This window comes from Anomaloglossus baeobatrachus, chromosome 5 (genome assembly GCF_048569485.1).
Source record: "Anomaloglossus baeobatrachus isolate aAnoBae1 chromosome 5, aAnoBae1.hap1, whole genome shotgun sequence".
In the NCBI taxonomy this organism is placed as follows: Eukaryota; Metazoa; Chordata; class Amphibia; order Anura; family Aromobatidae; genus Anomaloglossus; species Anomaloglossus baeobatrachus.
This window is the reverse complement of record NC_134357.1, coordinates 576,226,628-576,241,503: the sequence shown is the minus strand read 5'-3', so window position 1 is coordinate 576,241,503 and position 14,876 is coordinate 576,226,628. Positions and strand designations below refer to the sequence as shown.

At 40.6% G+C, this 14,876-nt stretch overlaps 1 protein-coding gene across 1 annotated transcript; it reads left to right on the top strand.

Moving 5' to 3' along the window:
• The first annotated feature begins 490 nt into the window (after nucleotides 1-490).
• On the top strand, nucleotides 491-1,123 carry LOC142310457 (oocyte zinc finger protein XlCOF29-like). The gene is made up of 2 exons (XM_075347981.1): nucleotides 491-644; nucleotides 774-1,123. The coding sequence occupies exons 1-2, from the start codon at nucleotides 567-569 to the stop codon at nucleotides 996-998; spliced, it is 303 nt and encodes a 100-aa protein (XP_075204096.1). The 5' UTR covers nucleotides 491-566; the 3' UTR covers nucleotides 999-1,123.
• Nucleotides 1,124-14,876: the final 13,753 nt, after the last annotated feature.

Sequence of the window (14,876 nt, the reverse complement as noted above, 5' to 3'; positions counted from 1 at the left end):
CTCACACAGAGATCTGTGTCGCTGTCAGGTCCCTCGCTGTTCCAGCTGCATTGCACCGCAGAGCTGTGTATACATTGACAAAGAAAGCAGAGGCAGTAATAAACCGTCTTTGCCTTAAGTAGAGATGGACGGATTTCCTCTCCGTTGCACATGTTTGTGTATAGATGCACTGCTATGTAATGACATTGTAGAGTAGACGTCCGATGGCCTGGACATGTAAAGTCTACGAGCTCCAAAACCAGTTTAGAATATCTAAACTTTTTTATTTACATAATTTAATTTTTCTAATTTAGGAGTGAAATATAATGTGGGCACATTTTGTAATTGGGTTAATTTTCACTATTTTGCTGCCTTCATACAAGAAATGGGTGGTAAATTGTACGCGTCAGCGAGTGCACAGATCTGTACGCCATGTGTGGGCCCCTCTTCTTCCGTTAGAAACAAGAAAACATCGAAACCTAATTCCATTGCCCTTTTCTTAACTGACAAACTGGGAAATTTATATTATTTATAATATCAGATCCTTTCAGTGGTTTTATTCTGTTTAAGAAAACTTCCTATCCAGGATGGATATGAACAGGGAGAAGATGGCGGAGAGGATTTTACACCTCACCCTAGAGATCCTCTTCCGGCTTACTGGAGAGGTGAGAGATTCTGATGACGTCACATTACATCATTCTTATCTATGGGAATAACAGATGGACAGAACTGGAGAGGTGAGGACTCTGGAAATGTCTGGAGTGAGATTTATTACTGTGTCTCTCCATAACCAGGATTACACAGTAGTGAAGAAGACCTCTAGTGAGCACTGTCAGGCCCCTGTGTCTGAGGGATGGGGAAGACCCCTGAGCCCAATCACGGGGCCTCCACCTCACCCCCCGATACATGAGGACATCAATGACCAGAAGATCCTAGAACTCACCTACAAGATGATTCAGCTGCTGACTGGAGAGGTGACACTGCTGGGAATGCTGGGACATTATACAGTAACGCTATGAAGGGATCGGGGGTGACGGTATCATTGTATGTGTCAGGTTCCTATAAGGTGTCAGGACGTCACCGTCTATTTCTCCATGGAGGAGTGGGAGTATTTAGAAGGACACAAAGATCTGTACAAGGACGTCATGATGGAGGTTCCCCAGCCCCTCACATCACCAGGTAATAGACAGGACTAAATACACACGGCCTATAATTATCTGTATGTAAGGAATGAATTCAGTCCCTGTATGTGTCTCCTCCAGCTCTATCCAGTAAGAGGACAACACCAGAGAGATGTCCCCGTCCTCTTCTCCCACAGGACTGTAAACAAGAAGATCCCGATGTTTCTCAGGATGTGTTTCCTCCAGCTCTATCCTGTAAGAGATATCTACTCATGTACTTTCTGCACTAATTTTGTGTTTACATTTTTAGGCTTTCTGCTCTGGGTTTTTTCAGCTGTATTTTCTTTCCTTCTGCCTCTTCTGCTGTTTGTTTCTAGTGCCTTCTCTATGTCATTATGAAGGCAACTCAAAGACCTGCAGAGGGTTCATGATTACTGTGTTTCCCAGTAAATAAGACCTACTCCAAAATTAAGCCCTAGTTACAGTCATGGACAGTGTTGGGAGGAGTCAAACTGCGCATATTCTTAAGAACCCCACTCTCTTAGGGTCCTCATCAGTTGTATTCTAAGGTTAATTGTTTAACAACCTTTGATGACTTCAAAGTCATGTGACATGATGTAACCAAAGGTCTTTTAACTTCAGGAGTCTAAAAGAACTGAACAGAAGACAGGCTGGCATGCAGGACTGGCATTAGGGTAGAGTGCGAGGAAACTGGGCAATTTCACAGGGCTCCCATTCTCTTTGGGGCCCTAGTGTTTATATGCCGATTATAGGACTGCTTAAAGACCTTTTTGACATCACAACCAAAGGTCTCATTTGCAGGAGTCTAAAGCAGAAGAGGAGACAGGCTGGTGTGTGTGTGTGTGTGTGTGTGTGTGTGGTCACGCCAGTTTTAACCAGCTTTACCAAAATTGGTAAAGCTTGGCCAGAACAAGGGTGTGATGCCACCTCTTCTGTAATTCGTAACAAACTGCAGCGTTCCCTATGCCAGAAATGTCACTTCCGTCCCTGATGTCATTTTTCAGTGTCCATCGCCAGTCTTGATGAATTGGAGCCCAAATGTTTATCTGCACAGACAGCAAGACACTGCTACCTGCTTTGGTTACAAAGCCTTTCGATAGACCATCAACGTCATAGTCCCGGACATCCCCATTAAATTTCCAGCATTTGTCCTTAACTATTTTATTTTCATCTTGGAAAAAAATCTCTTTGAAATTGTCTATGTTGTGGACCAATGTCACAGAGATGTTTGTAGGTTATTCAACTGTCAAGGCGGTGTCAGGATCTGTGGAAACTACATTCTGCCTGCTAACGTCTCTGATGTCCGTGAGCAGTGTAGGGAGACACAGGCATCAAACCACAGATAGGCAGGCTAGCAAGAGTTAATCTCTGCTGGGCTGCTACGGTAGTTAGTGTCTTTGATCACATGCTGCAGGAAGCCAGTATCATTCTCTGCCCTTCTGTATATGCTGGTTGGACTATTCCATTAATGCCAGATATAGTTTACCTATACTGGTCTGGTGAGGGAGGTGTTGTGATACAGACTAACAGGTGGTTGTTGTGCATTACTGCTGTGAACTGTTGTGGTGTTAACCCTTGATGTCCTTTTGTTACTGCCTTCCTGCTCTTGCTTTTCTCCTTAGTCTCTCACTGTTTGTTTCTGTGAGTTTGCAGTGTGCCTAAAGCTGGGTTCACACTAAGCGACAGCGACAACGACGTCGCTGTTACGTCACCATTTTCTGTGACGTAACAGCGACCTTGTAAGTCGCTGTTATGATCGCTGCTTAGCTGTCAAACACAGCAGAAGCAGCGATCATAACGTCGCTGTGCTACATGTGCAGAGAGCAGGGAGCCGCGCTTAGCGCTGGCTCCCTGCTCTCCTAGGTACAGTACACATCGGGTTAATTAACCCGATGTGTACTGCAGCTACATGTCACAGTGCAGAGAGCAGGGAGCCGCGCACACTGCTTAGCGCTGGCTCCTTGCTCTCCTTGCTACAGTATACATCGGGTTAATTAACCCGATGTGTACTGCAGCTACATGTGCACAGAGCAGGAGCCGGCACTGGCAGCAAGGGCGGAGGCTGGTAACGAAGGTAAATATCGGGTAACCAGGGAAAGGCCTTCCCTTGGTTACCCGATGTTTACGCTGGTTACAGCTTGCCGCAGCTGCCAGACGCCGGCTCCTGCTCGCTTCATTTCGTCGCTCTCTCGCTGTCACACACAGCGATGTGTGCTTCACAGCGGGAGAGCGACGACCAAAAAATGAAGCTGGACATTCAGCAACGACCGGCGACCTCACAGCAGGGGCCAGGTCGTTGCTGGATGTCACACACAGCGACAGCGACGGGACGTCGCTGCAACGTCACAGAAAATGGTGACGTAGCAGCGACGTCGTCGTTGTCGCTGTGTGTGACACCAGCTTTAGTTTTAGTTTTCCCATCTGTCTTAATCTTTATTTCCATCATACTCATTCACTTTCCTTCCCTGGGAAATCACACATTAGATCTAGTAAGGAGAATAGTGAGGTACAGTACAATGGCATCTCCACCTTCAGGGGTAATCCAGAGATTAGGGACAGCTTAGGGTCTCCTAGCCTGAGGAACAGTATAGGAGCCCACTGTCCTTTGATATCTTCACATTGTGACAATCAGTCAGATTATTTACTGTAGCACATTCCAGAGAACTGGTGCTACTGGAGAGATATCCTGGAGACAGGAATGGGAGGTCTGAATTAACGAAAATGTATCTGTTAGATCTCAAAATTGGAAAACAGATTCAGAATGATTTTTTCCCAGATTTAATTTCTGATGTTATGGTATAAAAAAAATTAATGTACTTTCAAGATAACATCATTAAAAACTAGTAACATTGTGTTTATTTTTAGCAGATGACTGTATTGGGAGTTCAGATGGAAATCTAATATCTTCAGAATTTATAACAGATGATGAAAGTATCACACATGATACATATGAAGAGCATGCTGGTATCCCAGATATACTTCCAGTCCTTCCTCGGAAAGCACTATCATCTGATCTTTTCAAACAAGTCCAAAATTCCAATTTATCACAGAATTTTAAGCAAAATAACAGTTACAGAAGGGACGTGGAACAAGAAACGGCCCCTACAAGGGAGAAACCATTTTTATGTTCAAAATGTGGGAAATGTTTTACCAGGAAATCACATCTTGTTAACCATCAAAGATCTCATACAGGGGAAAAGCCATTTTCATGTTCCGAATGTGGGAAATGTTTTAGTCAGAAATCAAATCTTGTAACGCATCAAAAATATCACACTGGGAAGAAGCAGTTTTCATGTTCAGAATGTGGGAAATGTTTTATCCGAAAATCACACCTTGTTAGACATCACAAAAATCACACGGGGGAAAAGCCATTTTCATGTTCAGAGTGTGGGAAATGTTTTATTGAGAAATCAAAACTTGTTGTGCATCAAAGATCTCACACAGGGGAAAAGCCATTTTCATGTACAGAGTGTGGGAAATGTTTTAATGAGAAATCAAAACTTGTTGTGCACCAAAGATTTCACACCAGGGAGAAGCCATTTTCATGTTCAAAGTGTGAGAAATGTTTTATTCAGAAATCAGTTCTTGTTAGGCATCAAAGATCTCACACAGGGGAGAAGATGTTTTCATGCTCAGAATGTGGTAAATGTTTTACTAGGAAATCAGGTCTTGTTTACCATCAAAACAATCACACAAAATAAACCATTTTTATCTTCTAAATCTGGAAAATGTAGTTCTCAGAAATCAGATCTTGTCAAACATGTGAAGAAGCCGCACAGGGAAGGAACTTTTTTCATGTTGTGAATAATTGAAGCATTTTCTTTCTTTTTAAACTTATTGTATTTTTCAGACCATAAGACACACCTAGGTTTTAAAGAAGGAAAGTAGGGAAAAAGATTGAAGCAAAAAATGTGGTTATGCTGCACTGATAGGAGGGATCTGCAGCTGACACTGTTACGGGGGGTGCCATCCTCCAATTTCTAGCGCAATGATGACTTTCCCTTTAAATAGTGCTTATCACAAATCTGTGGCTGCCTTTTTTATTTACTAATACAGTGGAGAGCCGCAGATTAGTGAATTTTCTAAATATAATCCAGTACCAAAACTTTTGAATTGTCCCTAATGTCCCCCGAAAGGAACTTCCAGGTTGTGAGATCCCACAACCCTTAGCAGTGTGAGCTCTACGAACCCAGAGAGAGCCTTTATGAACATTTGTAAAATGTTTTGATACTGGATTATATTAAGATACTTCACTAATCTCAGATTACCCACTGCTTTTACTAAAAAGCGCAGCCCCAGATTGGAGATATATTTCAGAATTCCTATCACATTGTATATAATTGCATTTCCAAACTTGTTGTTTTGTTAATAAATGCTTGTAAAATATATATTCTTCCTGCCTAGATTTCTCTGTTGTTTAGATGTGATGATTTTGCCTCACCTCTGGAGTAGACATTTCACACAAAAATAGTGAGGGGTTGTCACATAGGTGTCACAGTCGGCTGACAATCCATTGGCAGCAAGTGTTGGAAAATCCCAGAGATTGACAGCACGAGTTGTTATCTGACAGTTGTCTGTTTCTGCAGCAGCGGACTCTATGACCCTGGGAACCTGTCAGGTTTTTCCTCTGTTGCCAGCTTCTGACTTTCTTTATAAACCTCTCCCTGGGATGCTTTGGGTGTGATTTATAGTTGTTCCTGGCTGTGGTCTGCAGTGGTTGTCTCTTCTTGTTTTTCCAGATATTTCTGTGGTAGCTGCTCCTAAGAAAAGTATAAAAGTGAAATAAAATAATAATTTTATAGTATTCTATGCCACTTCAAGTTATTCAAAAAGGATATAGATAAGGTAAAATAGGGTAAATAGACCAAAAGGAAATATTTAAATTTGAAATTTTTTGTTAATAACTATTTTTGGTGGAAAAATAAAAGACACTCAAAAAAAAATTAAAATCAATTGTTTGATAAAGATCAATAATTAAATGATGCGCATATAAAATATTTGGGGCACAGCTACAAATAAAATAGTGCACACAAATAAAAGCCCCGGCCGGCGGCTGATATCTGGAATATGCAGTATGATATTACATATATTTCAATGGACAAGTACAAAAAACAAACAAAACCGCTCACCACTGCAGAGACAAGCCTGAATATATCCTCCTGTTAGTCCCCTTTGGTCCGGCACGGATTACGGCAGCAAGCCGAGAAGATAATAGAAGAAAGCAGTGGAAAAATCCAGCTGGACTCCAAAGGGATAAATAAAAATGCTTCTTTATTTATATCAACTCGATTAAAAATATATATCCATTTCTCAAGTAAAGACACCGGCTTGTTCACACTGATGCATGGCAGATGTATACTACTACGCGTTTCGGCGGAACGCCTTCCTCAGGTCATAGTCAGTACAATATTAAGAGGATATTTATAAATGTTTTTCCTGAGCAGCGAAGTAACTCACATGTTCTCAATAAATTAATTATATAGGGGAGTATACACTGCTCAGGTAAAATCACAAATTCACAAGAGAAAAGTACAAAAAGACCATGAAGTATTTATCTAACCTTAAATTACATAGGTATCCATCCAGATAAAATACAGAAAAAAATATATATATATCAATTAACATCTAGGTATGAAAATCTTATATATAGATAAATATACATATCTTTTTTTCTTTCTTTTTTTTCCCCATAAATGGACATGAAAATCAATAGACACAATAAAACCCCACTTTATAGATGTAGATAATCACATTCGTTTGTCAAAACACATTATAGGAAGCAAGATATATAAAAAGGACATTGCCCACAGGTATAAGAAGAGAGAGAAAAAAAAAAAAAAAAATTATAATGTCTCACAGTTGTCAGCCGATGCCTACCCGTATATGTAAGGCTCAAACAGAACACATGTCAATATTAATGAGCGACAGAAATATCAGCGTTGAGATCTACAACAACAAATCAACCACGCTCATACAATGGAAGTGTAAAGTGCTGTTGTATTAGTCTCGCAGTTGTCAGCCAAAAAAAAAAAAAAAAGTTAAATTTCTCTCTTTTTTTCAAAAACCTCAATAGCATAAGATCAAATCATGTCTGCTATTTAATCCCTTTGGGAGGCGGGTATCCAACATAAAAATCCACCGACTTTCATGATTAAGTAGCTTTCTCCTATAGTCGCCTCCTCTCAATGGTTTAAAAACCTTCTCTATACCCTTGAATTTAAAAGCTGTCAAATTGCCCTTGTGGACTGTGGCAAAATGTCTAGATACCGCAGAGATACCAATGGTATTAGCGTTCACTGAATCGGACATGTGCTTGCGTATACGTTTTTTAAGTGGCCCCACTGTACAGCCTACGTACTGAATCTGGCATTGTTCACACAATGCCTTCTTATACCTGTGGGCAATGTCCTTTTTATATATCTTGCTTCCTATAATGTGTTTTGACAAACGAATGTGATTATCTACATCTATAAAGTGGGGTTTTATTGTGTCTATTGATTTTCATGTCCATTTATGGGGAAAAAAAAGAAAGAAAAAAAGATATGTATATTTATCTATATATAAGATTTTCATACCTAGATGTTAATTGATATATATATATTTTTTTCTGTATTTTATTTGGATGGATACCTATGTAATTTAAGGTTAGATAAATACTTCATGGTCTTTTTGTACTTTCCTCTTGTGAATTTGTGATTTTACCTGAGCAGTGTATACTCCCCTATATAATTAATTTATTGAGAACATGTGAGTTACTTCGCTGCTCAGGAAAAACATTTATAAATATCCTCTTAATCTTGTACTGACTATGACCTGAGGAAGGCGTTCCGCCGAAACGCGTAGTAGTATACATCTGCCATGCATCAGTGTGAACAAGCCGGTGTCTTTACTTGAGAAATGGATATATATTTTTAATCGAGTTGATATAAATAAAGAAGCATTTTTATTTATCCCTTTGGAGTCCAGCTGGATTTTTCCACTGCTTTCTTCTATTATCTTCTCGGCTTGCTGCCGTAATCCGTGCCGGACCAAAGGGGACTAACAGGAGGATATATTCAGGCTAGTCTCTGCAGTGGTGAGCGGTTTTGTTTGTTTTTTGTACTTGTCTATTTGCTCTACTTAAACCAGCTCCTGCAAAACTATTTTCACACTGATTGCTACTCACAATTGTGATTTAATATGGATTCATCTAGAAGGAATTTTTTGGACTATGAAAATTGCTCTGCCAGGCTTGATAAAGCAGCCATGATTTTTTTCTACACCCAAAGAAAGGACAGAGGTTCCTCCTGATGATTTATTTAATATTATGAAAGATCTGGAACATAAAATGTCCAAAGAAATGAGGATCTGGTGGGACCATAACTCATTACAGACTTATCTCAATAATGATATGATTCCCAGAGGTCTCCGTATCCATAAAAGAGTGACTTCACAATATGATCAAACCTTTCAAGATAAATGGAATAATATTTTGTCTCAATGTTCCTTGAATCTTATCAAACTAATTTTGCAAGAGATAGAGAAAGACTTGGTCGATATAAAAAAGGAAATTAAAGACCTACAAACTGCAGCTAATGTTTTTTCTGGTAACAAGCATTTTGGCAAATTACAGGAGAATATCTCAAATAACCTTGCAAAATTAGAGGAACACATTACAGAGATGAAGAAAAAGAAATTTATCAGAGACAAAGATGACTATGCTAATAATCAAGTATACAGCTGGAATAAGAGATCTTTTTCCTACAAAAGAAAATCATCTATGAGAAACAAAGTTTCATTTGCCGGTTCCAGCTTTCTCTCAGAGCACACAGTTTCCAATGCTTCAGATGATTTCTCTGATACATCCAATGCCTCTACCTCCACTTCTATGGGAAATAACTAGTGGTTTCCCAACCACAGCAATAAAAACCGCAAGCGTGCAAAAAACGACGAAGGGGAGGCAAGAAACACAGGAAGAAAATGCCATACTCGGAGTCTGAAGAATTGGTGAGTGTTCCAATCTGGAATATATCCAGTTATATATTGTCACAAACACAAATTAATGTTTTATCGAAGGGATTGGGGTTTTCCCCATCCAGAGACTTTGATATATTTAATACTCTATGTGACATTAATAAATTTGTGAGGAACCTTACAGTCAAATGTCACTTTGACAAAAACAATGAGATATGTGCCCCTACAGTCTCAACTTCCCAAGTGATCTCACAAGATTTTTTTACTTTGCAAGAACAGACTGTGTTATGGGATTTGAGACATTTAGAGAAAAATGCCAATGAGGATGTTATATGTCTTAATAATTCATTTGCAACACCTAACCCTGCCTTTTACCCATTGCAATCAAGACCGCACATTCTGGATTCATTCCAGGAATTGATTGAATCTGAACTTTTGGAGCTGGAGAGACATACTACAAATATTACAAATGTGTCTCATAATTTGTCTAGTAGTGAGCGGAAAGCACTAAAAGATTTACGGAACAACAAAGATCTAATGATAAGACAATCAGATAAAGGAGGGGCTTTGGTCATTATGAACTCTGGACTTTATAAGAAATTGAATTTCATAGATCTTTCTAACGATCACATGTATTTGGAACTTATGTCTGATCCTACAGAAAAATATAAGTCTGAGTTATTGTCTATTTTGAATGAGGGTTTAACTATTAATGCAATTGATGGTAAACTTAAAGACTATTTATTTGTGAATCATCCTGTGGTCCCGGTGTATCATTCCTTACCTAAAACACATAAGGGGTTATTTCCACCTCCCCTTAGACCCATAATAGCGGGTATTGGGGGTCTCAATGAAAAGCTGGGTGAGTGGGTCGACCATTATTTGCAGCCGCTGGTCAGACTCATCCCTAGCTACATTAGAGATTCCAAATCGATTATTTCCCTTTTTGATAATATGGAATGGAAAAAAGAATACACCTGGATCACAGTAGATGTTATTGGTTTGTACCCGGCAATACCTCATGATGTAGCCATTAATTGTTTGGAATATTTTTTGAACAGTTTCAGCAATTATAACCCTTCTATTGTCGAATTTTTGCTAATTGCGGTCAAGTATCTCCTCAGTCACAATTATTTTTCATTTGATAAACGTTTTTTTTTGCAGCGGAGTGGTGTTAGCATGGGAGCGGTTTTCTCACCCTCCCTTGCTAACATTGTTATGGCGGTTTGGGAAGAGAGGTTTTTATACAGTACTAATTCACCTTTTTTTAGTGATATTTTGTGGCTGGGGAGATACATAGATGACATGTTACTCGTATGGAGGAGCACAGAATCCAGAGCTGAGGAATTGTTTTCATATTTGGATAACAATGAGTTCAATCTGAAATTCACACACAATCTACATAAAACAAAAATTAATTTTTTGGACATTGAATTCTCCATCAAAGATAACAGAGTATGTATTTCTCCATTTAGGAAACCTCTGGCCACTAATAACACACTGAATGCATCTTCCTGCCATCCTAAACATGTTCTGAGAAATATTCCAGTGGGAGAATTGATCCGTACTAAGAGAAATAGTTCCAGCCCAAATACATACAAAAAAGAGGCACAAAGGGTTAAAGACAGACTCAGAGCATGAGATTATCCTGGGTGGATACTAGACAGAGCAGAGCATATAGTTGATAGAGTAAATAGAGTAGACCTCCTTGCCGACAAATCTAAACAGAGGGACAACGATAATTGTTTTATTACCTTCTCCACGCAATTCAGTGATCAATTTGACAGTATAAAAAATATCATAAAAAAATACTTACCTCTGCTGAACCAAGATCTGAGATTGAAGGAAATCATGAGCAAGAATGCAGTTAGATTTGTTGCCAGAAAGGCTCCCACTTTGCAGAGTATTTTGTCTCCTAGCACATTTGTCTCAACACGGCCTGTCAGATCTACCACGTGGTTAGAAGTCAAAGGTTTTTTTAAGTGCGGTGCCGCTAAATGTAAATGCTGCAGTTTTGTTAGCAAGAGTGATACCTTTGTATCTTTCCACAATGGTAATAGCTTTAACATTAATACTTTCATTAACTGTAATAGTGATCATGTGGTATATCTGATAGAGTGTGAACAATGCCAGATTCAGTACGTAGGCTGTACAGTGGGGCCACTTAAAAAACGTATACGCAAGCACATGTCCGATTCAGTGAACGCTAATACCATTGGTATCTCTGCGGTATCTAGACATTTTGCCACAGTCCACAAGGGCAATTTGACAGCTTTTAAATTCAAGGGTATAGAGAAGGTTTTTAAACCATTGAGAGGAGGCGACTATAGGAGAAAGCTACTTAATCATGAAAGTCGGTGGATTTTTATGTTGGATACCCGCCTCCCAAAGGGATTAAATAGCAGACATGATTTGATCTTATGCTATTGAGGTTTTTGAAAAAAAGAGAGAAATTTAACTTCCTTTTTTTTTGGCTGACAACTGCGAGACTAATACAACAGCACTTTACACTTCCATTGTATGAGCGTGGTTGATTTGTTGTTGTAGATCTCAACACTGATATTTCTGTCGCTCATTAATATTGACATGTGTTCTGTTTGAGCCTTACATATACGGGTAGGCATCGGCTGACAACTGTGAGACATTATAATTTTTTTTTTTTTCTCTCTCTCTCTTCTTATACCTGTGGGCAATGTCCTTTCTATATATCTTGCTTCCTATAATGTGTTTTGACAAACGAATGTGATTATCTACATCTATAAAGTGGGGTTTTATTGTGTCTATTGATTTTCATGTCCATTTATGGGAAAAAAAAAGAAAGAAAAAAAATATGTATATTTATCTATATATAAGATTTTCATACCTAGATGTTAATTGATATATATATATTTTTTTCTGTATTTTATCTGGATGGATACCTATGTAATTTAAGGTTAGATAAATACTTCATGGTCTTTTTGTACTTTTCTCTTGTGAATTTGTGATTTTACCTGAGCAGCGTATACTCCCCTATATAATTAATTTATTGAGAACATGTGAGTTACTTCGCTGCTCAGGAAAAACATTTATAAATATCCTCTTAATCTTGTACTGACTATGACCTGAGGAAGGCGTTCCGCCGAAACGCGTAGTAGTATACATCTGCCATGCATCAGTGTGAACAAGCCGGTGTCTTTACTTGAGAAATGGATATATATTTTTAATCGAGTTGATATAAATAAAGAAGCATTTTTATTTATCCCTTTGGAGTCCAGCTGGATTTTTCCACTGCTTTCTTCTATTATCTTCTCGGCTTGCTGCCGTAATCCGTGCCGGACCAAAGGGGACTAACAGGAGGATATATTCAGGCTTGTCTCTGCAGTGGTGAGCGGTTTTGTTTCTTTTTTGTACTTAGAATAATATATCTCCCGTCTGCACCATAGGTTACATCAATCATTTTGAAAGCCACAGAGTTTTTAATCAGGATAGCCACTCCTCCTTTTTTTTTTTTTAGAGTCATTTGCAAAGAACATATGTGGAAATCTTGGATGTAGTAGCCTTTTATTGTCATCAGTAAGAAGGTGAGTTTCTTGAATACATGCTATATCACATTTGGATGCTATAACTTCTCTCCAGAGCATGGATCTTTTTGCAGGAGAATTGAGACCCTTCACATTGAGAGACAGAAACTTAATACTCATGGTGGATCCCAGAAAGGACGATGTTTCCAGGCAGGCCGACTGAGAGGCATAGGGCAGGCAGAAGCAGGCAAGGGGGACCAGTTAGGGACGGTGCACGGGTGGAGGGAAAAAACAACAACAACAAAAAAAATTGAATACTTCAGCTTCATCCTTACCGGACAGCTGGGAAGTACTTGCTCGCCATAGGCGAGAACAACAGAGGGCTTAAGTGACATCACAGGTCACATGAGAGCTACACACGTCTGCGGCTGGCGAGACTCCCTCAAGCTGGTTCCCACTCAGGATTGATCTTTTTCTTCTGAGCATCCCCCTGATCCCGGCGCGAGTCTGAGTGCATTGTAAGGGGTAATCCCCAGGACTCAAGTAGTTTGCTCTGTTGAGGGGACTGGCATACATGTGTTTTAGAATCCCTGAAGATATTGAATTTCACCGGGAATCCCCATTTATAGTGTATGTCATGCTCCCTCAGGATTCTGGAGAACTGGGAAAATTCTCTTCTTTTTGCCAGAGTTGCAGCAGACAGGTCCGGGAACACCTTTAAATCATTAAATTCATCTGGGAGGATTAGGGTTATCCCTCAGTATCTGGAGCACTGCTTCCTTTGTTTTATAAAAATGCAGTCGTGCCAGCGTGTCCCTGGGCAGAGTGGGGTCGATACCTTTAGGTTTAGGGATTCTATGTATTCTATCCACTATGAGATCTCTTTCTGTGTGTTCTGGGAGCAGTAGTTGGAGAAACTTGTGAAAGAAATCTGGCAGCTCTTTATCAGCTACTGACACAGGAATGCCCCTAATTTTAAGATTGTTCCTTCTGGATCTATCTTCCAGATCCCCAAGCTTGTTTTTCAGTATTCCCACCTCCTCCTCTAACGCTGTGTTAGCATCAATCAGATCATTGTGTGACTGAGCAAGTTCGGCCATTTTAGACTCCACATGGTCTGTACGGTCCCCCAGTGATTTGATTTCCTCTTTAACTTCTTTAATCATGTTCTTAAGATCCCTGAAATCCTTCTGCAGTGATGACCTCAGAGAACTGAGCAGGGCTTGCAGCCTTTCCTCTGTGAGAGGAGTGCCTGTGACACTGCTTCCCAACCCTGTCTCTTCCTGGTGTAAGGGAGACACTGCAGCAGCAGACATCTTCTGAGGAGAGGGGGATCCCCTATCCCTGGGATAAAAGTCAGTAAGCTTGGCCGGGGGGCCAGATTTCCGGGGTCTACCCTTTGGCATACTGTGCTGGGGGGATTACTCACTGTTTGAGAGGAGAGTTCTCAGCGATTTGAAGCAGGTTTGAGCCAGTTTGTACAGCCACAGCACAGAGCTTCACTCTTAAGCAGCCATTGCCTTCAGCATGCAGGCCACACCCCCCCAAGGACCTTGGATCTTCACTAGCGCTGATCGAACGCCCCAAAAAACGGTACCGGCAGATCACTGACAGATTTAAAAATAAGTCCCATCCGCTTCGGAATCCAGTGCCCAGAATCTGGAGATTTGGAGATTAAAACGTCTGTGGAGGGCATAGGGGGGTAGGAGCATGCGCGGTGTACTCACTGAGGCGTTGTCATGGCAGCATACTCCTTCTGTGTCACGCTTTTACCTTCCGAAGCCAACAACTCAATATTCACTACTTTGCCTGCCCACCGGCGCGTGTAATTGGTTGCAGTTAGACGCGACCCCACCCTGAGTAGCAGCAACAAATCACAGGTGGCAGGACAGCCGTTGGGCGGGGAAAGTGTCTGCCAGTCAGTATCGTGGTAAAAAATAAACAAATAAATAAAACAATCATCAGGACAGTTATAGCGCGCGGCTGCAGCCCCAGCTGTCAGGCTGTATCTGTGCTGTGTATCCAGTGCCCACAGTCACACGTGCGAGGCTTTGCCGGGTGATGCCATGGCAGACTCTCGCGAGGCATAACCCTCAAGCATCACCCTGAGAGGCATCACCCTGAGAGGCATGACATCACCCGGCACAGCCTGCCGTTCTCTGAACATGAGCGTGCATATACCTAGAAACACATGCACGCTCCTGTCTGAAGAGTGCTGCTGTGCCGGTGATGCGCTGTTAGACTCGTGGGGGTCTGCCAGGCATAACATCACTCGGCACAGCCTGCCTGTAGTGAGATAGCA

What these genes read in the sequence shown, in the direction of transcription:
- LOC142310457 (XM_075347981.1), top strand. Translation starts at nt 567, where the DNA reads ATGGATATGAACAGGGAGAAGATGGCGGAGAGGATTTTACACCTCACC. An exon ending in TCTTCCGGCTTACTGGAGAG is followed by an intron (nt 645 to 773) that starts GTGAGAGATTCT and finishes CTCCATAACCAG; the next exon opens with GATTACACAGTAGTGAAGAA.